The following is a 24,819-nucleotide window of genomic DNA, read 5'->3' on the forward strand; positions in this document are numbered from 1 at the left end:
AGTGGATAAGCGAGAGTCCTGGCAGAGACCTGAACAGATGGGGTGGTGGCTAATAGCCTGGAACTGGCTGGAGTCTGGACCAACAATGCCCCAAACCCTCAGAGAGGACAATCCCTACTCTGGACACAAGAAGAAAACAGACAGGCAAATATACCTTCCTCTCTCTCCTTAACTACAGCTATCAGTCAGGAGAAAGAGCGTTGGATAAACAGGGAAACACAGATTGCATTATAAACTCTATTTTCCCCAAATCACTATTTCAACTACACCATGCAACACTTGAAAAATCAACAAAGTTGCCTGGATGTCCCATTCATTGCATTGATGCTTTTTTTATATTTTAGCATGGCTGTTAATGCAAAACGCAGTGTTTTTTATTTAAAAAAAATGCACCCAATAGATCTTTTTAAAAAGCACCGTGGTTACTTTTGATGTACACGTTGAAAGCAGGTGTGTCACTGGTAAACGCCTGTCTATTGTCTTTACTTGTGCCTGACATTTAGGTAAAAACACAGTATATATTCGACTGTATTTCCGTCATATTTACCATAGAAACAAAGTGGCATGTTGACAACACTATTTCTAACCTAGAAAGAAAACGTTGAATAACTATGACACCAAAAACGATGGGATAAGCTTCTATAAAATTACTGATAAGTTTAAGCCGACATGAAGCCGGGGCTAGCCGTTAAGCTAACTAACGGCTAATGCCGCTTTCAGCATCGGTAATAACTTAGCTAGCCTAGCTTGTTTAAAAAAAAAGAAGAAGAAAATAAAAATAATAAATTATCCTGGTCATATAGTTTTTATGGCTGAAAAACATACACTTAATTGCAATAATATTTATTATTATTATTTTTAATTTTTCAATGTTCGCATACGATGCTATCAAACTATAGCATGTTGCAGATACAGCCACCATGTACTAAATTGATCCAGGCGTTTGCTAACAAAGATAAGCCTCTTCCATTCAAGTACCAAGGCCGAGCTGAGAGCAGCCGCCCAGCCTGTCCTGCCAGCTTATGTTTCCGTTTGGACGTTGCTAATGCTAAACGACAGGCTCTGCGGCCGAGAAAAGGGAACAACGGTTGCTATACTCAACAGACCCGCAGCAACAACGATCAGCCAACAACTAAGTAAAGAAGAACAAAAAAAAGTGGACAGACCAATAACTTACCATCACTCCGCTTAATCTCCACATAAGTACCGACGACTATCTTCCCAAAGACTGACGCCATTCTACATCACTTACAAATATCAAACATAAGACTATGGACTTAAGCCGGGCAGATGCAGCGCCTAAGTATTTTGGTTTGAAAGGAAGATGCAGAGCAGGCACAGACTGAGCATTACGTAGCTACCAAGAGTTCTATTTCCGGTCCGGTAGTTTCAAATTAAAATACGCAATAGTTTTAGTGAAGCAGACACCCTGTCTACTTTTAAGTTTAGGCTTAAAACTTTCCTTTTTAATAAAGCATATAGTTAGAGTGGCACAGGCAGCTATCTCTATAGATATGCTGGTATAGGCTTAGACTGCTGGAGGACATAGGGACCCCTATTTCATCATTCTGCTTCATTCTGTATCTATTCTCCCACTCTGCAGAATCTGTTTAATTAGTTTAATCTCTAACGTTATGCTCCCTCTGCCTTTTCTCATAGTAGCTTCGCCTCATCTGTTCCTGTTTGACTGTGACACCATCCTGGAGAGAAATATTAGCTGTGCTGCGGCTATCAACACCTTCGTTTATAGATGTCGGAGATCGGCCTGTTTTTCCAGTGCAGTCCTGTTTCTCTGACTGTGACTGGCTGGATGTGCCCTCTTCATCCTCTGACATGGGAGTTAGCTCGGAGCTCGTCTGCCTTGCTTTGTCTTTCCTGGGCATGGCCGCCTTTTACAGTTGTTTTTTGTATCTCTGCTTCTGTCTCCTTGAACCCCAGTTGGCCTCGGCAGATGGCCGCTCACACTGAGCCTGGTTATGCTGGAGGTTTCTTCCTGTTCAAAGGGAATTTTTCCTCTCCACTGTCACTACAAGCATAGTGTGAGGGATTGAATCCGAGTCAATGAGTCAATGCAATCAACTGGTTTTCCTTAGATAGAAAACTTTGAATCAATTTGACTGCATGATCTGGTGAACTGCAAAGTGCCTTGAGATGACATGTGTTGTGAATTGGCACTATATAAATAAACTGAATTGAATTGAATTCAGTAGAGTCATCCGCTTCTGTTGCCTGAGTGCAGTGTCTCCAAATGTATTTATTCATCTATATTTATAACGATATTGTATTCAGTTATTATTTTAATGTCTTAGATCAATATAAAGAAGAAAACAACTGATTTGAAAGGAAACATTTTAATCAGAAAAGCAGCCAAAGATGCAGAGTGCAAGTGAGTGAATTAGCGAAAACTAGGAGTCTTTGGATAACAACAATTGTATTTATGAAAGAATTGTAAGATTGGTGAATTTTTACAGTAAACCTTGTTTGGAACAAAATACAAGTCTTTGGTGGAATGGCACATTCAACGTCCAGACTTAAACCTATTAGGAAATCTGTGTCAAATCTCTAAAATCAGTGTTCAAGAAATGCCGAACCTCTAATCTGGCAAGGCTTGAACTGTCTTGCAAGAAAGAATATGCTGAGATGATAGATGTATACCCAGAAAAAAAAAATCTTTAAAGCATTGGCCGATGAGAGCTGAAGGCAAGTATACATAACGCATTTAAGATTTTAATCGTAAAGAAAAAGTGAAAATACCACATATATGCTGTATAATGTGTTTTTCTATCAATGGCATTGATGAGAATTGGGAATCACTGAAAGCATGATTAACGTTAAAACAAGAAAGAGTATTCAGAGATATATATCTCTTAGGTAATGCCTATGCTTTAACTAGACACGCCTCATAAAATCTGTCAAAAACAGAGTCTGTATGTTTTTTTTTTATAAGAGCTTGAACAACCCAAAGCAAAACCTAATTGTACATTTATGCATAAAACATTAATAGGCTATTAACAAGGTTGATGAGGTATATAATACTACAAAATCTTTAGACCTTGATGGGTCAATTTGAGAGATCTTAGTCTCCTGAGCAGTAGAGTCAGCTCTGACATTTCCTGAATAGACATTAGTAAAGTTTCTGATGAAGTATCTGCAGGTTTTATTTCAAAATAAAAGAAAGCCTTTGAGCATTTAAATATTTATCTTCATTTTACAGCCATCACTGACAACTTAGATAAAATGTACATAGTCTGTTGTTTTTCTAAAGCCTCCCCTTGTTTCTTAATCTTTAGAGTTACTGTTACAAGGATGCTTGATACATTTTCTTTGGCTTTAAGGGAATCAGTGGAGTCACGTTCACAATGTGTCTGTGTCCGCTGAGCTGTTCTCAGAGCAAATGGAAAACTGCAGTTTTCTGCTGGCCTAGTTTCTTTCTAAACCCTATCAGATATCTGGCACTCTTCTTATAAAGAACCAAGAGTTCTGGGTTTGGGATTGGCAAGAGGCTCGGGTGATGAAACAGTTTCAGATTGGCTTATTTTATTAACTTTAGCTCCATTTGGTTTGTCAGATAAGAGCTTTGATGTGAGCCATTTGAGGATCCAGATAGATGACTAAAAGCAACAACCATGTTTGCCATTTTCAGTGACAGGAAAACACAAATCCCTAATCCAATGTTTCTTTCAAAGCAAACATTTCAAGCACCTTCTTAACTGATGTTAGTTGGCTCCTAAGTCCTCCAGGCATTTTAAATATTTCTTAAGTAAACATGATTTCCAGTTACTGTGTTTTAAGTTTATGTTTGGTAAATTCATCTTTTATATATATTGTAATCCTTTGATCAAAGCTTCTCTCACACACCTCAAATGTTTTGTCTTCCTGCTTCTAGAGGTGCTCCTTTCATTTCACCCTTTTTGTCTCAGGAAGTTAAGTGAAGATGCAAGTAGAGAGACTGAATCATAATAAGTGAACATGTCCTAATGCTGTCAGCCCCAGCATCCTGAAGGCCAATTTAGAGCAACCCTATGGGATTTTACATCATATTTTCAACCTTAGCCTGACCAAAGAGACAGTGCCAGTGACTTGGAAGACCTCCTGCCTTGTTCCAGCACCAAAAAAAAAAAAAAAAGTCACCCAGCAGTCCTAAATGACTATAGACCTGTTGCCATGACATCCCCCATCATGAAGGTCCTAGAGAGACTTCTGTTGGTTCACCACAGCAAACAGACAAGCAGCTACCAGGACCCCCTGCAGTTTGCTTATCATCATGGCGTTAGAGTTGAAGATGCCACCATACACCTGCTTCAGGGAACCCACTGTCATTTAGACAAGGCAGACAGTACTGTGAGGATGGTAGTCTGGTGACTCTATTATTGTTGGGTGGATCAGAGATTGACAAGACAACATCTACAACAACTGGTCAAAAAAACAAAATCAAGAGTTACAACAAAATTTATTTCCCTTTGGATTCAATAAAGTATTTTTGAATTAAAAATAAAACTGGACAGAAGATGATTAAAAACATAGATAATGGGTAACGGTTGTAAACATAGATGTTCTGCAAGAGTGTGAACAATTTCTAATCGCAGAATTCATTTTTATAAGCTTAACATCCTTTTGCTCATATGAGGTGCAATGCAACCCATTAATTTCCTCTAATTAAGAAGCCTTCTCTGCCTCTCAGCTGATTGTTTGATTTGTGCGGGCAGATTCTGCAACAGAAGAAAAAGAGAACAGCTCTTCATGACACAAGATCGGTGGTAGATTGAGGTGATTTCAGTAGGAATATAATATTTCGTTCTTTACATCATGTGTTGGAGTTATAATCCGAAAGGACAAAGTTTGAATTTTTCTATTTGTGTTGGATGGAAATGTATGTTTAAATTTCAAATATGCTCCTCTAATGCCTTCCATAAACATTCAGAAAACTAATATTCTCTTTGAAAAAATGTAATAAGTTGTTGTTGTATAAGTTGACGATTTATTGTTGTTGTTTTTTTTGACAATTATTCTACTCACAGAAGTTCATGCAAATTGTCAGCTCCATTTCGAGCTATAACTGCCTATATTACTGATATTAAACTGTTACAATATCACATTAGGATTGTTGTTTTAGAATGTTTAATGCAGTGCGGCAGAAAAACAGGTAAACATTTTCCCAAGGGACAAGCCTGGCCTGCTTGTTTCCAGTATCTTTCTAGAAGCCAAGGCCTTTGCAGAGCGGATAAGTTTTTTCCATCTATGGGAATCCTAAGCACTTCTTTGGTATGATACAAGATCAGATGTTTTGGATATTGCTTGATTATTATTATTTAAATGGCACATTTACCTGATGAAAAGCACATTTAGAAAATTATATCCTTGAAATGAAAAGGAATTTATTTCCGACCATTAATAAGAAATTTTGACAAACAACAATAAATAAATCAACCAAATACACACAAAAAGAGACTAGTTAACACCAAACCAAACATCAATTTCTAAACAAACTAAATTCACCTTAAAATAAATAGAAACAAAACCCTCCATCAAATAAACTTGTCGGTATATACAGCCAGAGAAATGACGATTAATGTAGATTGTCTGAAAAGAGGTATGAAGAAGTAAAACTTATTATTCGTACCCCCTCTCCCTCTATTTTTCCTCAAAGTAACCTTCCTGTTAAACTTCTACATTTTTATCTTTTAGAATACAAATTGTCTAGTGCTTTAATCTTAAAGACATTTTGAAAGGTTAACACGCACTTGGCTAGCAATTATGTTAGTATATGTATATCTATAAAGAAAAAATGAAACTGCTTAATTTATAAATGTTTGTGCACAGTTTTATTTGCTCACTGAAAAAGTAAGGTGATAAGGAAATGCTAAGGCTACTAGTCATTTATGTTTGTCTCCTTTGTGTGAAATAGAGATGAAAGAAAACACCTCCGCATAATGTTATTAAATTAAGTATGCAAGCATTCTTTGTTTGGATAAATGACACCATTTTAATATCAGTTCAATTGTGCAGATACTCAGCACTTTTTAACATGAACCTCCTTCCTTTAAATGAAATTCTAGAGATGTCCTACTTTAATTTGAGAAAACTAACAAATGCAAACTAAACAAACATAAAATTGTGTTTTCTATCTACTTTATAGTTAGCATGCAAATATAGTTGAATCTTAATCAAATGTATTATATATTTCCCATAGGTCTCGTTTGGTAAAACAGATTATAAATAGAACCATAGAAGAAAAGACATTTTGTCTTTGTTTACACCAACAATCCAACCCACACATTTAACCAACAAGTAGAACAGACCAACAACCCAACCCAATAAAACTAACATAGCAAAATGTCATGATGTCTAAAATGTCATAAAAGATTACAGAAGTTCCTCTACTAAAGTCTCTTTATGAGGATATGGCAGCAACATAAAGTAAAAGAGTGAAGTCATGCATTGGTAAAATGAGATATCTTTTACAAAGACCGAGTAGTTAAAGTACATGATGTTAAACACATAGACATTTTATCAACACATTTAATGTGTGTAGTATTTTTTAATCTTATACACTTTTTAGAAAACTGCTGAAAACTATTGTGGCTGATTTCCTATGTGTGTTCTAAAGATTAACTATAGGTCTTATATGCAAGTTTTTCCATGACATGTATGAGTGTTATTAACATTTCTTAAACTTATTGTGTTGCTCACACACTTCAGGTTAGTTGGCCATTCTTTGTCCGCTGTAACTCTGCATGTTTGTGTATGGCCTTAGGGAAGACTGGTGACTACACCCTGTGACTCCTGGGATGGGTGCCATAAAAACTCATGTCCAGTGTATCAAGTTTTTTATATTGGAAAATAATTTTGATCACAACAGTAAACGGGTCCATTGATTAATCTCACCCATTTGCCCTAAGAGCCATGAGTTTATTGTGTTGTGAGAAAATGGGATCTAGTTTGTGGTGGGATCAGACCCACAGCAATAGTGTGATCTGGAGAAATGCAAATGGTAATGTTAGCAGGTTTCTCATCAGAGAAGCAGTCTTCTACCCTCTCACTCCTTATGAAAGATGCAAGTCATATAAAGCTGACCTTTTTATACACACATTGATCACAAAGTCCTATATGGCAGGTAATCGATGACAAACTCAGATAAAAAGAATGACTTTTCTTCCTCCTTTAAAAAGTTTGAAAGTATGAAAAACTGTTACTGTGTGACTAAATCAAAAAATTAGTTAATGAGTTAATCAGATAACCCATAATGAGCAGAATAGTTACATTATTATCCCTAATAGACAAGAAATGGAGTGTTGGCCTATTGGTTAGAGCAGTTTGATTCTGCTATGAGAAGGTTGCAGGTACCCGGATGATCCCCACAGCCTCCACTCTGGATTCCTGAGCAAGACCCTTAACCCCACACTGCTCCCTGGGCGCCGCACAATGGCAGCCCACTGCTCCCCAAGGGGATGGGCTAAAAGCAAAGGTAAATTTCTCCAATGTGAGATCAATAAAGGTAAATTATTATTATTAAAAGAGATGGGCAAAGGTCACCCTCTTGTGGTGGTTATATGGCATAGCAGCTGAGTTGCGCAGTAACAAAGTCGATGTGTTCATCCTGAAAAAAATAAATTGAATGCAAATATTGATTTTCTCTCTCTATATATAGTATAATACGTTTACATACAATCAGAATCATAAGTGTGAAATCTGGACTTTTAAAGATGCATTGACCCATTTTTCTAAGGTTGAATGATGACACAACATGGGGGTGCAATCATTTTATAAATTATATTTATTTAAACTGAAAAATACACAGATGATCCTAAAGGGAACACCAGTTATAAAGCATTAATTGGAGACACAGGCCAAAATGGTAATCTTTTCTGCTAGGGATAGCGTGATGATGACACATGTACAGGCTCAAATGTAAACAAACATCCCAGCACTGATATGATCCCTTACCAAGTTGTAGAGAGCTGACACATTGCCTGAAACATCAATAAGTTTTTGGAGTAATTCTGGATTGTCATTAAGCACCTTGCTACCAGAAAGAGTAGTGTTTATTTAAATTGGTTGGTTCTTTCATGCAAAGTTTAAAAACTTTATTATGGGTTTCAGATTATTGGCAGTTCAAAAATATGAAGCCAGTTGTAATTATTCCATTTTCAATATTACTTATTAGGTGTATTTGGGATCATTGTCCAGTTGGAATACTGTTGAAGAGTTTGCAGTTTTCTTTCATTATTGCACACATTTAGTGTGATAAAATTGCACATTACAAGCATACAGCCCAATGCTGCCACTACCATGCTTAACAGTGCACCTAGATTTTGAGGCCTCACCTTTATTTTAAAGCAGTGCATCCTACAGAGCAAATTAACAGTGTTTGTAAATGTAAAACATTATAGTCCAAAGCGTTTATTTCCATTGTCGATCTGCTTGTCCCTCTGCAGGTTGATGTCTGCACATTACATCCATACATACACAAGAGACTAGAATTATAATGAGTACACTCAAAGGTCAACAGATTAAAGTAAACATAAGAAACATTGTGATATATATCAGTATCAATAATGATGTTGGCAAATGTCAGTCATTTTTACGCACATCAGGCCTCATTCGATAAGTAAAATTGGGCAAATATTAACAACCAATATTAATTTCCTAGTATTGCTGTTTTCTGTATCAGGAGGGGAAATGGAGGGATCATCACTGTGCTATTTATTGGGTAATGTTTGTGGGTGCTAACCTGAAGCAGAGAAGCGATGTCAGCACTGTGGTCGATCTTTCATGGTGTCCAAAGGATAGAAGAATGTATGAAATCTGTAAATATTGGTTGTCAGCAATAAAGGCAATGTTATTATTAGAGATCAATACCAGCCCAGAGGATGAAGGATTTTGGTATTTTTCTAATGCAAAGAGGAAGAAGAAAAGCTTTATTTTCATTTTACAGGATACAATATTTTATAGACAGCATGTGTTCTTAGAAAGCCTCGTGAGACCATCCTGATCTCGCGAGCTTTCAAGGTTTCACTCGCAGAGTCAAATCCATCTGGCGGAGTCAGGTTAGTTCTTGGAAGCATCAGCGTGAATTAGATAAAGTTAAGGTACGTGTTTATAGGAAAAAAAAATCACCTGTAAATTCATGCAAGCATCCCTTGTTTAAACCCCGTTATCCTTGCACAATCCCACGAAAGCATCATCAGGTTCTGGTGTCTATGTTTGGTGGTCTATAGATAAGTCGGAAAAGTTCCCAATACTTACAGGAAGCAAATTTTAGTCATGCTTGAAGATAGGAGTTTGAGCAGAACATGCTTCTTGATCAACAAACTCTTAGTTGAAGTAGCTGTTAAACTGGCTTTATATTGGAAAGTGGCACTTGTTCTACCATCTTCCTGTGAATGATCCTCATTAGCCTCAATGTTTTTCAGTTTCTGCCAAAATTTTGCACACATTACAAGTTTTTTTTTTTTTTTTTTTTTTTTACCAAATATCAAATATTGGAACAACTTTAAAATGTTTGTATTAAGTGTCTTAAATGGTCATCCTTCAGTCATGACCTCAGTGACAAACAAAACCCAGAGACTATGGTTAATGTCAGGTTCATGGAAAGAAACACTACAAAATAATAATAATATAAACTCTAAAAATCAGGATAAGAAGTTTGGGGGGGAAAAATGAGGCCATAGATGAACTAGAACCTTGTTAACGTCCTTTAAAAGGGCGTGGTTCTAGAGAGACCTCACGCTTAGAAGGATATTACCTCCTATAAAGGTGTAGACTCTGGAGACACATTGAAATCATCAGCTGTTTGTTTTATGAGCAGTTTAATCAGGAAAAGCAGAAGTTTAAATCCAACATTCAGAATTGGAAATTACTGTTTGCCAAAAAGAAGTATGAATGTTATAAAAAAAAAAGAGATCTCAAACTATATCCTATTCATAATTTTCTGCTTATTTCATATCAGTAAAATGTGAGCTGTTCTAAGTCCCTGAGAAACATTTTTTTTTTAAATTAGTGTTTTTCAATTAAACTGTAATTCAAGAAATTCAGGTCCCACTTATGGGGTCTAATTTATAACCCATTGTACTTCTATTATTCAAAATTTATTGTTTAATTCCTTCTGTTGTGGTAAATCATATTCTTTCCAGAAGCTACCAGTCACTCCTGGTGCCTCAGCTGTCAAGTCCCCCCTCCAGCGTGTCCACCTACCCACCCTTACACCCCCCTTCTAGTCCATCAAGCATTTGCTGGTGAGTTCTCAGCTGTCCGCTCCCTAAATAGACCTTATCAGGAGCAGACCAACTTTAAGGGGTCACACAAACTTCTCTTACTGTGTTTCAAGAAAGTTTTTCATTATTAAACTGATAAATAAAACATTTGTTCTACCAGGAAAAGTGAGGTTTATTATGATTTATACCAACCTGGAATACGAAACTGTTCTCCATGTGGCTTTGTATGTTTTTGGAAGCATGCCCTCTGTGTTGTGTTTGGTCCACCTATGTCCTCTCCCACCTCACTGAGATACGGTATAAATATAAACGGGGGCATAAGTGGTGGTTAGGTTCGAAAAGAGAGAAAGAGCTGATCAAACTACTCGAGACTGCAAGCTTGGATTATCTGCTTTGGATAGAAAAGAATTTAAAAGACCCTAAAAACAGAGGACAAAGCACAAGTTGAAGGTACAGTAGCAGACTTTTTTTTTTTTATTAGGTGTACTCAGGGTAGTGAAGTATTAGAAGATCGGTGGTATGTCTTTCACTTAGCAATGAGCTTTCATTGTAAGGCTCACACTGCTGGTTTAAAATGATGCCCAAATAAGGTTTGAAGGGAGGCCATTTAAAGTAGGAGATAACACGTGTGTGGCCATTTGCTTCTGGACCCCGAGGTCAGGAAAGAGCTGTGCAATGGTGAGGAAAATATATAACATGGTATTCATTAGATATGGTCTCAATGAGAGATAGGGATTAATGTCCTTTAGGTACAGGGCCATTCTGAATGGGTTCTACCCCTCAATTCCCTATTATTGATATCTACAGATTGAATAGAATGTCATAATATGTTCATGCATTTAGTTTATTTAAAGAATTTGGCCTTATTTAAATGTCTTATACTTAAGACATTTATCTTTGCTTTTATCGGCAAATAATGTTAAAATACTAATTAAGTTTTGATCTTTCTCCTCCAGATTCGAAGCCTAACAAAGCTTTATGTGATTTGTTCTTTCCCTAACTATGAATCTGGATTTTTGTCAGATGGGTGATCCAATCCTGTTAAAAGATGAGGGAAACAAACACTTTCAGGCTGGAGACATTGATAAGGCCATAGAGTGCTACACCAACGCCCTGAAGGAGTGCACAGACAAAAAAGTGAAGGCTGTGATTTACAGGAACAGATGCGCATGCTATCTGAAAAAGGTGCGTAGATCGGAACAAAAATTAATGCACAATAGGTGAGATTAGTGTGACTTTTATTCTAATTACTGTAAATGTTGCAGGAAAGTTATACCAATGCAGTATCGGATGCATCGAAAGGTAAAGTAATAAACATGAAAACATTGCATTACAAACTGATTGATTTAGACTTGGCCATTACTTATTTATTTTTTCCCTGGTTCACAGCAATTGATGTGGATTCATCTGATATCAAAGCATTGTACCGCCGCTGCCAAGCTTTAGAGAAACTGGGAAAACTGGACATGGCTTTCAAAGATGTGCAGCGATGTGCCACCATTGAACCAAAGAACAAGACCTTCCTGGAGACTCTCCGTAGACTGGGAGCAGAAATCCAGGCCAAGGTATAATTTGTTATCAACACAAATAAAACAACTAATTCCTGCAAAAAAAAACAAAGAGCCTAGAAATGACACTAAAGTTTGCTTTTGTGAGGGTATAGAAAATGAAAAAAGCTAGATCTCATGAATTTATTTTGTGTTTTCAGCTCAAGACAACATTTTCCACAGATTCGAGAGTTCAGGACATGTTTGACATCCTGCTGGATGAGGAAATGGACAAAGAAAAAAAGGAAAAAGTAGGTACTTCCTGTTTTTAGCAGAAACAGGAATGTAACCAATTTACTGTTGGTATTTCCAGATTTATTTCATTTGTGGTTTTGCTTGATGGGTCAGTTCTTTTTACTTCCAGGCAGCCAACAACTTGATTGTGTTGTCAAGAGAAGATGCAGGAGCAGAGAGAATCTTCCAGAACAATGGGGTGGCTCTGCTGCTGAACATGGTGGAGACCGGGAAACCAGAAATGATCCTCGCTGCCGTCCGAGCTCTCTCAGGAATGTGCACTGGACACAAAGCTCGGGTATGACACGCTGAAGGCCAAAATAGGAGGAAAAATACAAAACACATGAGAAGTTGTATCAACTATAGTCCTTCAGTTCAGTAAATCAATGTATCTCCCTTCCTAACAGGCGATGGCCATTGTCAATATGATGGGAGTTGATAAGATCTGCAGCATCATGGCGCTGGACAATGAAGAAATTGCATTGGCAACATGCAACCTCTTCCAGTGCATCAATGACTCTCTCACTGGTGGAGACACAAGGGATTATGGGAAGGAAGCATCTTTAGTTTTGGGTAAGATCAAATATTTTGTTGGTGAGCACAAAGTTAGATCAACACCTGACAGTCATTCTGTAATTTTCATGTCTTTTATTAATTTAAATAATATCATTTTCTTCACCGCAGATGCAGCTAAAGAATTGAAAACCATTCTCCTTGCCCTCCTGGAGATGATAGCCAATAAGAAGGTTTCAGGCCATGGCAGAGACCAGGCGCTGAACCTTCTGACTAAGAATGTCCCTCGCAAAGACAAGAAAGAGAAAGATCACTCCAGGACCCTCTTCACTATCGATCACGGTCAGCCCAATCGCTCCATATGACATCCTCTGCGTTCTCCTGCTGAGGCTCAGTTTTCTTGATTCGATGCGTTTGTTTTACAGGGCTGAAGAAGATCCTAAAGGTCTGCGGTCAGGTTTCTGAGCTGCCGGATCAGCTCCCTCTGACAGAGAACACACAGCTGATCGCCAGCGTGCTTCTCAACAAGCTCTATGACGATCTGAAGTGTGATCCAGAGAGAACCAACTTCAGGGAGATTTGTGATGAATATATCAAGTACGTGTTAAAATGTGGGCAACATTATGGGGGGGGTGGTCATTAAAGGTATAGTGGAGAATACTACTTTTCCTGGTGGATCATCAAAATAAGTGGTCCTCCTTGTTGTCAATTATTCTGGTGATATGTTTACATAAGGATGTCCTATGTGCTCGTCCCAAGTTTCACTTACAGGTGATGAGTCTGACATAGTGGAAAAATTGCAAATCTTCTTTTCGAAAGTAAGCTTGTATGAACAATGCAAACAGCAACTTTTAAACAGAACGTGCACGAGGAGAAAAGGGCTCCTGCTTGCACTCGCATGTGTTTAATAGGCATTCCCTCTCAGGAGCGGGTATGGGGCTGTGCATTTGTTTTTTTTTTTGTTTTTTTTGAAGTAGAGAGAGTAAGTCTTTTCAAAAATCACAAAACTCCTGTATTTGCAAGTTTTTTTTCTTACTGAAAGTCAGAGTGAGATCTGTGACCATTTATCATACAACATCCTCTCCTGATTGTCAAGAGTCCTTCATTTCCACTAATCCTAGAGGTTTTTTAACAGGGTTTATGTTTTCAAACTGAATGCTGTTAAAAAGAAGAGGACAACGTTCTTTGACACATTTTCAGTTTTGCCAAATGAAAAGTCCAAGTGATAACTTATATTCAGTATTTTTGCTTCAGCTGTTTTTACTCAAATATCTTATAAGTTAAAGATGTAAGGCTAGGGAAAGAGGATCAGGCCCTCACACTGAAAGGACAGAGGAGACTTTTTACACCAACTAATTGGCATGTAAATAGCATCTAATAGTCATTATGAAGATGTGGTGGTGACCTTGGGATATTTGTTTTTGAAGCAGTGAGCCTAAAAATGCTGCTCAATCTACAAAGGTGGGAGTATGTGTATTCTGACACTTTAAACAAATTTCTTCCACTAAAAAAAACTATTTTAATGTATTAGCATACTCATTAACAATAAATAAGAGAAGATCAAGTTAATTTGTTATTGCTTTTCATTACCAAAATTCTCTACTTCTTTGCAACAGATCTAAAATTGATCCCAACAACATGGACAAGACGCTTCATGCCATCAACACCATCTCAGGACTGCTGCAGGGTCCCTTTGATGTCGGCAACTCTCTGGTGGGACAGCAGGGCGTCATGGAGATGATGGTGGCGCTGTGTGGCTCAGAACGGGAAGTGGACCAGATGGTTGCAGTCGAGGCTCTGATCCACGCTTCCACAAAGATGAGCCGCGCCACCTTCTTCATCACCAACGGCGTGTCGCTGCTCAAGGACATCTACAAGAAGACCAAGAACGAGAGGATTAAAATCCGTGCCCTGGTGGTGAGTGTACCAAGACCAGAGGAGGGGCAGCTTTTGCAGTGTTTTGCAAAAATATAAAATTTTCCAATTTATAACCATGACATCATAGATTGAAACATAATATCACTTAATTATAAAGTAAAGGAACTTAATGCATGGATTTTTTTTTTTTATCAAACAGGAATCTAAAAGGGATGAAAACTACTACTAGTTCAGTAAAAGTGCCCTTTACTAAAGTGAAAAGAAGAAAGCCATGAGATGTACCCAAGTTAGCTTATCCCTGTAGGGAACACAGCAAACAAGTGGAATAAGGAAGTCAGATGAGATCAAAGCGGAACTTTTTGGGCTAAACGGAAAACTCAAAACTGTGGTGATGCTTGAAATCATGAAACCACCATTATCACAATGAAACACAATATTGGAAGCATCATACTGTAAAGATGCTCTATTTTACAGCAGGCAGGAAAGATGGAGCTTAATATGGAGGAAAACCTGTTTGCTGCTGCCAAACGTGACTGGGTCGGGGTTCACCTGTCAGCTACCCCTGACACTGACCCTAAACAAAGCCAAAACTTTAGTGGAAGGGTTTATATCATAGCACATTAAAGTGCTATAATGGACTGATCATAGATGGGAGCTATATGCAAACCAGAACCTGAAAACATACCTGAAAATTCACAGGTACTTCATCCAGTATGGCTGATGATGAAAAGGAATGGGGAAAATCTTTTGTTTTTACCTTGCAAAGGCTTTAGAGATAAACCCCTAAAGATTTGCTGCTGTAAAGGCAGGAGAGTGCATTTCTAACAGGCATGAAATTGTGGAATATTTTCTTTCTGCTAAACAAATATGCATAGTATAAGATCCCAATAACATACACAGAGGTATGAAATATTTCAATAAAACTGTGAGAAGCCTCAAGGGGTGTGAATACTTTTGCAGGAGGCTGTTTTTTTTTTTTTTTTTTAAAGAAAATCACTGTGTTTTGTCTGTTTACATGTCCATCTACCCTGCAGGGTCTCTGTAAACTGGGTTCAGCTGGAGGTGATGATTACGCCTTAAGGCAGTTTGCTGAGGGCTCCACAGAGAAGCTGGCCAAGCAATGCAGAAAGTTAGTATTCACACAGATTTAATGAAACATTATTAAAATAGGTCTGTTGAAAACAATAGTAAAAACAAATGTAACACCACCTGATTTTTCTTTTTCTATTTTGCAAGGTGGCTTTGTAACCCTCAGATTGATTCAAAAACAAGGAAGTGGGCTATCGAGGGTCTTGCCTATCTGACTAATGATGCAGATGTTAAAGATGACTTTGTGGAAGATGAGCTTGCAATGAAAGCCATGTTTGATCTGGCAAAGGTACAGATTTGAGAATATGCTTTATATACCAAACCCTTTTAAACTCCTAATGAATCATAAAGTTCTAGTTTCCTTCTTTATAATAATTAAAAGTATTTTTTTCTAAAATAAATCATTGTATTATGTGACGTTAATGTTTGAAGCTAATGTGGAATGCCTATAGTAAAACCATGAGATAATTAACATGGGATAATTAACTAAACTGCCTCAGATATTCACAAATGATGAAGTAAATTCTTCATCTATAATGTCCTGACAGCTTCATACAAAATATATTCTAACAGAATTACTTCCTCTGCTTTCCTCTCTAATATCAGTCTAGGGATAAGACAATCTTATATGCAGTTGCTTGCACTCTGGTTAACTGCACCAACAGCTACGATAAGAAAGAAATCATCCCAGAGCTGGTTCAGCTGGCCAAGTTCTCGAAACAGCATGTTCCTGAGCAACACCCCAAGGTAAAATCATTACAGTTGATTTGTAAAATACATCATCTGCATGCCTACATGCATGAATTAACCATGCAAACATGTTTCCATTTCCTTCAGGACAAGAAAGACTTTATTGAAAGGAGAGTAAAACGGCTGCTGAAAGCTGGAGTCACTTCCGCTCTTGCTGTTATGGTCAAAGCAGATAGCGCTATCTTGACCGATCAGACCAAGGAGATGTTGGCAAGGTGAGAAGTAAAGATGTACTGCTTTTTATAGAGAAAAGCCCACAAACCATGTGCTTAAAATAATTTTGTGGTTATTTTACTCTATTTTTAATAACAATGCTCATAGTGTTACTCCCCTCTGTTAAAGCATAAATACTACCTTACATTTTAGACTGTTTTTCCTTTAATTTCACAATCATGCATTACTTTGTGTTGAATTAAAATATTAAATCCCAGCTGACGTTTGCTGCTGTTAATTGCGTAATGCTCAGGTCATGTGGACAGCTTAATTTGGCTTTGCATCTACTTAGATATAACAGATTTTTTTTTGCTAAAACGTCCAATCTTTAGGGTTTTCTTGGCACTGGCAGATGATCCTAGAGATCGTGGTACTATAGTGGCCCAAGGAGGGGGGAAGGTGAGTCATTTGTATACCTACCATTGATTTAAAATAAAAAAAAGCAAACCCTTCCAAAGAATAACATTTATCAAATAGATAAAGAATGAAACCAAGACTTCTTGCTTTTGCTGAGGAACAAGACATTAGTACTTCTCTCTTTTGTTAAAAGAACTTCCTTAAACTACCTTTAATGTTTGTATAACCACTATGTGTCTCTTACTGATCTTGAACATGTATGATTTCTTATGTCCACAGGCCTTGATACCTCTTGCTCTTGAGGGTACAGAAAAAGGAAAGGTGAAAGCAAGCTTTGCACTCGCCAAAATAGCAGCTGTCTCCAACCCAGAGATTGCCTTCCCTGGAGAGAGAGTAAGACTCTCAACTTTCTTTTTCTTTTTATACCTCTTTAACTTTTACTTAGTTCTTTCATTTTTATGAGTCGCTCAAACAACAGATTTAAGTTGATTTGCTTATTGTTGAAATTATTTATCCAATTTCCACTCTTTTGAATTGTTTCTGCACATTGGAAGCAGTTCTTCTTTTGAAAAAAACATTTAAATATCAGCTTTCCTTGTTTACAGGTGTATGAAGTGATACGTCCTCTAGTCAGCTTGTTGCATACAGACAAAGAGGGAGCAGAGAACTATGAGGCTCTCAGAGGTTTAACCAACTTGGCTGGATTTAGTGAAAAGCTGAGGTAACATTTCCAAGGTTCAGTGAAGTTGTGTTTGCCTCACATAAACTAATAAAAATAGATCAATCGATCACTTCCCAAACGTAACTCGGCTGCATTCCTTGTGGTCCAACCTTTGCTTATCTTTCAGGATAAAACTGGTAAAAGAAAAAGCTCTGCCAGAGATCGAGAACCACATGTTTGAAGAGAATGAAAAGATCCAACTGGCTGCCACTGAATGCATGTGCAATCTGGTAACATGCAAAGAGGTGAGAACAGATTGCATAACATTGTGAACGTCTATGCATGCATGGTGAATGCAAAATTAAGGTAAACAAGACTGTTTACTGTTGTAGGTTCAAGCTCGTTACCTTGAAGATGGCAACGATAAACTGAAGTTGCTGGTGCTGCTTTGCGGAGAAGATGATGAAAAACTTCAGATAGCAGCAGCTGGAGGTTTGGCCATGATCACTGCTGCTGAGAAAAAGCTTTGTACTAAAATGACCCGTGTGGTACGTTCAACTCTAGTCTTTTTTTACTATACATTTACTATTTACTATGAATCCGCTGGTCAGATGCAAACTGAGTGTCTGTTTCCTCTCAAACAGACAGTACAGTGGCTGGAGATCCTGCAGAGGTTATGTCTCCATACCAACCCGAATATCCAGCACAGAGGTCTGGTGATAGTCTACAACATGCTCTGCTCCGATGACATGGAGCTGGCCAAAAAACTAATCGAGAGTGAAATGCTGGAAATCCTTAGTGTGATTGGAAAAGCAGAGGACAATCCTAAGAGACAGGATCCCATCGACGTGGCACGCACATGTCTGGTCAAGGCCATGGATCTCGGTCTGATCAAACCCTTCTCTAGTCCTTCCTAAGCTGCTGAAAATGGCCCAAAACCACAACAAAAGACATTTTATTTCCTAACTTATTTCCTCTGTTAAAAACAGAAATTTTATTCAAATAGACCTTATCAATCTGTGACTAGATATCAGAAAAACAACTGTATTGTTTTTTATTGATTTTTTTTTTTCAGTGCAGCTTCTTTTCTTACACTTGTATCTGTGTGTTTGGGGACATTTCTGGCTCCTGTTTGTGCTGATTTGTAACTGGTTTTTGTGTTTTTCTTTTTTTTAAATTGATTTGTTTATTTCAAATTTGACATTGGATTTGACTTATAATGCAGATCATTAAAATATATAAAAAATGAGTTTTTAAATAATTTGATTTCCTAAGAAAAAGCAAGCAAACAAAACTAAATTTGCAGTACTTGGAAACGGTAGTTACCTACTTCAACTATGAATTAATTGTGACTGATCATACATTTTGGAAGGCTGCATTATACTTCTAAAACTGATTTCTACCAAATTTTAAAAAGAATATTCTGATTACTCTGAGCATCAAAAGCACCCTAGACCTTTGTTATGGTCTTTGTTCATGATTGATATTAGCCTGACCAGCTAGACTGACTCACTCAGTAGTGGCTAGGGCGTCTATCACAGGAAACTCTGCAGAAAGGAAACGGGTTGGTGACAATGTACATCTAATGGATAAAGATTATGTGCGTAGGATCCAGCCGGTGGGCTGCCAACAAGATGCAGCGGGCGCCACCTACAGTGTCCCAGATACTGCAATCCAGGCGAATGGCACGCTCAGAGATCCAGGAGTCTGAAGCCAGGTCAGGCAAACAGATCAGAACAGGAACAGGCAGGCTTAGTGGTTGAAAGGCACACCAGGAAATCGGAAACAGTAAAGCCAGGCATACACTGTATGATTTTTTTTAATTGTAGCACTCAGCTACAGCTCTAACTATGCGACGAAACCTCAGTGTATGTTCTCACACTGTGCGGCCCGTCGATCTGATGCGATCTAGCTGCTCACATTGTACGTCTAAGAAACACATCAGACTCAGCTTTGCAGAGAGATGGCGCTACTCTGACTCGTCTATCCGAAAGCCAAATGAGTAGAAGATGAATATGAAGCTCACTAAAGTGAACGTTGCTGCCTTGGCAATTTGTGCAATTTTGTGCTGAAAGCCCTAAAAAGAAAAGGCAACAACGTATTTGGACAAAGACATGGCTGAGCAAATGTGGCTACTACAGTCTGTCAATTTTACAGAAATAACTCCATTATACTCGCACCCCCGCCATGTTTTCATCTGATAGGAAGAAGAAGAATCCTTGTTTGCACATGCACACTGAGTGATTTGCTCATGACCTTATGATTCCTTATCAGGAGGTGGTTGTGAGAGGCTGATTGTCCCACGTTACCCCCTGTACACTACACGATGTGCGACCCACGATCAGGCTTAAAGTCGGTCTGATCAAAAAATTGCCCAAAAAGGGCAAAAAATCGTACAGTGTATGCCCGGCCTGATGTACGCTAAAAACACTCACAACAGATTGGAGAGAAATAATGTGGCTCTGATGACTGGATTCAAGCAGCTAAAATAGCAGAAGGAGGAGGTGGATCAGATGACTGGTAATGAGAACCCGGGAAGAATTGGACAGGTGAATGAAATAAGCAATTAAGCCTGTCATCAGTGCCAAGATCATGACAGTTTTTCAGGTTAGTGGTATTTTCTGATGTCCTCCAGGATCAGTTTTAGTCTTCAGTCTGCAGTCTTCTGCATTTCCATAGTTTGTAATGACAATTACTAAGTGATTTACTAAGTGATAATTGTAGAAAAATAATGGTAAATGAAATAAAATAATCATAACAACTTTTATTTAACTAGGTATTTTTTCCACACAGATCTGGTCAAACAAAGCTTTGAGATCATGGATTTTAAATGAACCATATACACTCACTTTGTGTTCTGTGTTTTTTTGTTGTTGCAAAAACAGCTTCAGCCTTTTAGAAATGTGCCACCAGAGGTGACATCTACAGACTGAATTTCTTTGCATTTCTTATTTGAAGATAATTCAAGTTCATTCAGGTTTGATATGAGTAAATATTTTAAGTCTTGCCACAGATTATTCTTCTGAAAGATGGTCAGTAATTTGATTGGACCATTCTATCATATAGTGCTCTATTGCAGATAAAGCATTTCATGTAGCTCTGGCAGTTTTTTAAGTTTTCTTGCCTTGCTGCAAAGAAAACCTCCTCTCCCAGTCTCAAGTATTTTTGTAGCAATGTTTTCTTCTTGGATTATCTTGTGTTTTTGATCATCCATCTTTCCAGCATTCTTGAAATATCCCTGTTGAAGAGAACCCTTCCCACAGCATGATGCTGCCACCAACAGTATGGATGTTGGGTTTAGGTGATTAGTTTTTAACACACAAGTGTTTTTGACTTAATTTTCTCCTTCTTCTTGTCCCAGCGCGTTTATTCCACATTCTTACTCTCTTTCCTCCACATTAAACAACTTAAGGCAAAAACAAACTAGACTTCTAATTGCTTGTTTTCTACAGTGACCTACTTATTTTGCAGATGTGAAGATTAATAAATAATTAATTAACTAACAGAAAAATATTTCTAAGACTTTACTATTAACATCACTTATTGCTCAATAAAATCTTACACGCTGTTCCACATGCAGAGAACCAGGGGAACACAGAGAACTGGTGAACCGGAACTGGAAGGTCTGGAGAGGAGATCACAGTGATCAGTTCATGGGCCGTAGGAAAGACTGATCGAGTCTTAAGCACAGTGGAAGCGGGACTCACATTTTGAGGGAGTTCTTGTCCTTCCTTGATCCAGTTGGTGTGGGTTTATCCAGAGAAGAGGGAACTCGTTGGAGAGCGGACAGGTAGACATTCGTTGGACCCTGAGGGGTAATGGAGCGGACTGTCACTTGGATTTCCGATAGGGACTTGAACGTGTGGAAATTTTCCCCTGCTCAGTGTGAACTCAGTTAATCCTTCCAGGGGGAGAAGGCCAGGCATCCGGTTACACAGGAAGGCTTCCTGCCAAATAGGCAAAGACAAAAACAAAGTTAGACTCAGAGAAAGTAAGGGTCAGATTAGTCTCAGCTAAACTCAGCCTGGCTAGAGTACCCAAAACTGGCAAACACTCTGGCGTCAAAGCAGTGACAGTCCGCCGCTCAAATACTCTTCAGCGATGAACCAACGAACCGCAGGTATGCAGGAAGGCCAACGAGAACAGGGCACCACCTGGTGGTGGAGGGAGAGAAAACACACAAACAACCCACACAACCTAGATTCCTAACAGTTTCTTGTTTGTTGACTATAATACAGGTTGAGGGTATATTTTCAATCGATCAGGGTTTTTTTCCCCCCAACCCATCCAAACCGTGGCAAGGAAGCGACAAGTCTCAGTCCAAGATACATTGCCATAATAACCATGAAAAAAATTTAATTGTATGTAATTTACAAACATGCCGTAACATCAGCTCAGTTTGAAAATTAATTAATAATTTTAACACACATAGATGTATTTTGTAAGCATAAAATGCTAGAGACCCTTTCTTAGCTAGTATGTGATGCTAGCATAGATTTTCCCGCCAATTTCTGTCAGATTGTAATTTCCACCACAGCAATTTCCACCACATTGTATTATTTGGTGGAAATTACAATGGTATGGTGGAAATGACATTTATGTGTATAGGCGTAATTCATAGATACACATACAAGGCCCTTGTTCTCACATTTTATTTATCTCATTTTATTATTACAACAATGTGGCAATATTATAAAATAACACTTTTTTAGACAACTTTTGACATGTTTCTAACTATAATTTACATGCTAAGCATTTTGCGGTGGTGCCACCCCCTCTCTCCCACCCTTAGTACCACATATGCACAACTGCAATTAATTTATTATTATTTAATAATGTATTTTTTAAAATTATTTTTATTTATTATCATGCTCCATAAAGTTTTTGAAAAGAGAGTTTTGTTTTCTCTATGGTCCATTCATTGTAATTTCCACAACAACCAGTAATTTCCACCATGCTGTGTAATTTCCACCAAACCATTTGTTTTTAAATAAATTGTTGCAAAATTCTAATCACTCATTAAAACCTTCTTCATAACTTAAGAGATAATCTTCCACTATAATTAAAAACACAAGTATTTACACCTTGAAATGTATCTTGCGATTTCAATGCTATATCTCAGGTTATGGCGAACATAAGAGTTGCGTCTTGTCCTCATCACAATTAATTTACCTAATTCATAAATGTATGTGTTTTACAATAAAGGCATAAACAGTTAAAACTACATATGAAATTGTTCTTCCAGTGAAAAAACATTATGTGTATAAGAGTATTTTAGAATAAGTGACAAATATTTATGTGATGAAAATTACATTTGTGCCAGCCGAGTTGGGAAATCTGTTAAAAAACACCAATTTGTCTTAAAAAATCAGTGTGTTCTCTTATGAATCTTTAAACTAGACTAGTAATGCTAACCGATTACATTACATTAATATTTTATTATTTTTTTCCTCTTCAAGTTTGCAAGGCCAATAGTGCCCGTAGTTAAAGAATCACCCATATATGCTGTAATACAGAAATATTTTTATGTTGTATAAATAATATGTATAATTATAAGGTACATGACCTGCTGATAAAGGTGTTATTTTATTATTTCAATCATATATATACTACAGAAACAAGCTCTGGTAAAGCGAAGGTGTTGTCCTTTCATTCTTTTTTTGATTAAAGAGATAGAACAGAGGAAGTGCTTGAATTGAAAGAAAATTTAGGCTATATCTTTTTGAATACCTTTACAATTACTTTATATCGTATTTTGTGTAAATGAATATAATTAAAGAATTAACATCTTTTAGATAAGTGCTATGATGTATCAATAAAAGTTTAACCCAGATGACTTTAAAACTATTAGATTCAAGTACCAGTAACCTCCCTGATGGGTTTATTACATGAATAAAAACATCTATTGCTGAATAAAAACAGACATACTTTACAATCTGTTTCTACAACAAGAACAGTTCTAAACCAACATCAAATTCACCAGAGAGGATGCCGACAACAACAAGCTACCTTTCCGGGGTTGTTTTGTGAGCATGGAAGGAGATGGAAACCTCAATATTGAAGTCTATAGAACATCCACTCACACAGACCAATATCTTCCTTTTGACTCATGCCACCCACTGGAACACAAACTCTCATTAATCAGAACCTTACAACACCGTGCTGAGCATGTCCCTACTAAAACAGAAGGGAAGCGCAAAGAACAGAAACACATCCAAGATGTTCTTTAAACCTGTGGATACCCAAATTGGGCATTTGTCAAATCAGCAAGGAAATCCAGAAGATACGCAGCAGAACATAATGATGAGAAGATTAAACGCAAAAACATTGCAATCCCATATGTTGCTGACGTCTCTGAAAAACTCAAGAGGATTTCATCAAAACACAAAATCCCAGTACATTTCAAACCAAACAAGATCCTAAATACAAAACCCCCAGACCTAAGATGAGCGGAGTGGTGTATGGGGTATCTGCTTAAATACCCCTCTAAGCAGTCTGAGTCTGCTTAGACAGGTAACTGGCTTGTAGAACTCAATGCTATTCCTGACATTTTGAATTGAAAAGCTTCCTGGATGGGAAGCAAAACATCTTCAAACTTTGAAACAAAGTCCAGTGGATTGTTTTTAATGATCTGTTTTTGGAATGACCACTTATGGTAGTAAGACAAGTCAGTGTCTCCCCCAGTGGCTCCAGCATACATCTGTTTTAATTCAATAATTAAACTAATTAAGGCCAAAATTATTCATAATCCTGGCAAGCTTTAACAAACTTTTGATTTGAATCAAAAGTTTGTTGGTGGTGAGGGGAATAAGCACAGTTAAAGACTCCCAGGTAAATGAATTTCTTCCCATGTTATGGAGGGGAACAGTTTATTTCAGGCAGCTGAAATATATGGTTCCCCTCCTTTAATTTTTGCAAATAAAGAGTAAGTATGACCAAATCCACAGGATTTGTTGTTGGTGGTGAGGGGAATAAACACAGTTAAAGACTTGCAGGTAAATGAATTTCTTCCCATGTTATGGAGGGGTAACAGATTATTTCAGTAAGCTGAAACATCCATTCTCGCCTCTCTTCCTCCCATATCTTTGGGAAATAAAGAGCAACTGTTTCCAATTTCTCTAAAATTGATATGTGTGATGTGGTATACTATAAATGTCCTTAATCCAGTAATCTGTCATATTTTACATTAGAAGGGGATTAACCAGAAAGTCTATGTGGTAATGTGGCCTTTTTTGTCGAGTTGATTGCATGTCATTTTCTAATTTTGGGTTTTCTTTATTTTTGAACTTACTTACTTGTTAGTGTCATTTTTGTGTGTTGCATGTGTTTTCTGATCTCCTTTGGAGGTCACATTACCACTCAC

General features: G+C 37.6%; 2 protein-coding genes across 6 annotated transcripts in view; one reads left to right on the forward strand and one right to left on the reverse strand.

Moving 5' to 3' along the window:
* Positions 1–1,335, reverse strand: part of kif2a (kinesin heavy chain member 2A) — an 18,579-nt gene extending 17,244 nt beyond the window's left edge. For all 4 annotated transcript variants that reach the window (XM_015396753.1, XM_015396754.1, XM_015396756.1 and 1 more), the window contains exon 1: positions 1,178–1,335. In XM_015396753.1, the coding sequence (XP_015252239.1) occupies positions 1,178–1,238 (61 nt within the window). In that variant the 5' untranslated portion in view covers positions 1,239–1,335. The remainder of the gene's footprint in view (positions 1–1,177) is intronic.
* Positions 1,336–10,538: 9,203 nt separating this feature from the next.
* On the forward strand, positions 10,539–18,696 carry unc45b (unc-45 myosin chaperone B). Of its 2 annotated transcripts, none has more exons than XM_015396739.1 (20): positions 10,539–10,664; positions 11,238–11,399; positions 11,480–11,516; positions 11,604–11,779; positions 11,923–12,012; positions 12,126–12,293; positions 12,403–12,568; positions 12,680–12,850; positions 12,934–13,105; positions 14,125–14,425; positions 15,421–15,515; positions 15,623–15,764; positions 16,082–16,222; positions 16,313–16,440; positions 16,771–16,837; positions 17,075–17,188; positions 17,401–17,516; positions 17,644–17,761; positions 17,849–18,004; positions 18,101–18,696. In XM_015396739.1, the coding sequence occupies exons 2-20, from the start codon at positions 11,238–11,240 to the stop codon at positions 18,371–18,373; spliced, it is 2,793 nt and encodes a 930-aa protein (XP_015252225.1). In that variant the 5' UTR covers positions 10,539–10,664; the 3' UTR covers positions 18,374–18,696. The 2 variants fall into 2 exon arrangements, with proteins under 2 accessions (XP_015252225.1, XP_015252224.1); XM_015396738.1 differs by lacking the exon at positions 10,539–10,664 and adding an exon at positions 10,747–10,892.
* Positions 18,697–24,819: the final 6,123 nt, after the last annotated feature.

The sequence above is a fragment of the Cyprinodon variegatus genome, unplaced genomic scaffold (genome assembly GCF_000732505.1).
Source record: "Cyprinodon variegatus isolate N-32 unplaced genomic scaffold, C_variegatus-1.0 Scaffold818, whole genome shotgun sequence".
In the NCBI taxonomy this organism is placed as follows: domain Eukaryota; kingdom Metazoa; phylum Chordata; class Actinopteri; order Cyprinodontiformes; family Cyprinodontidae; genus Cyprinodon; species Cyprinodon variegatus.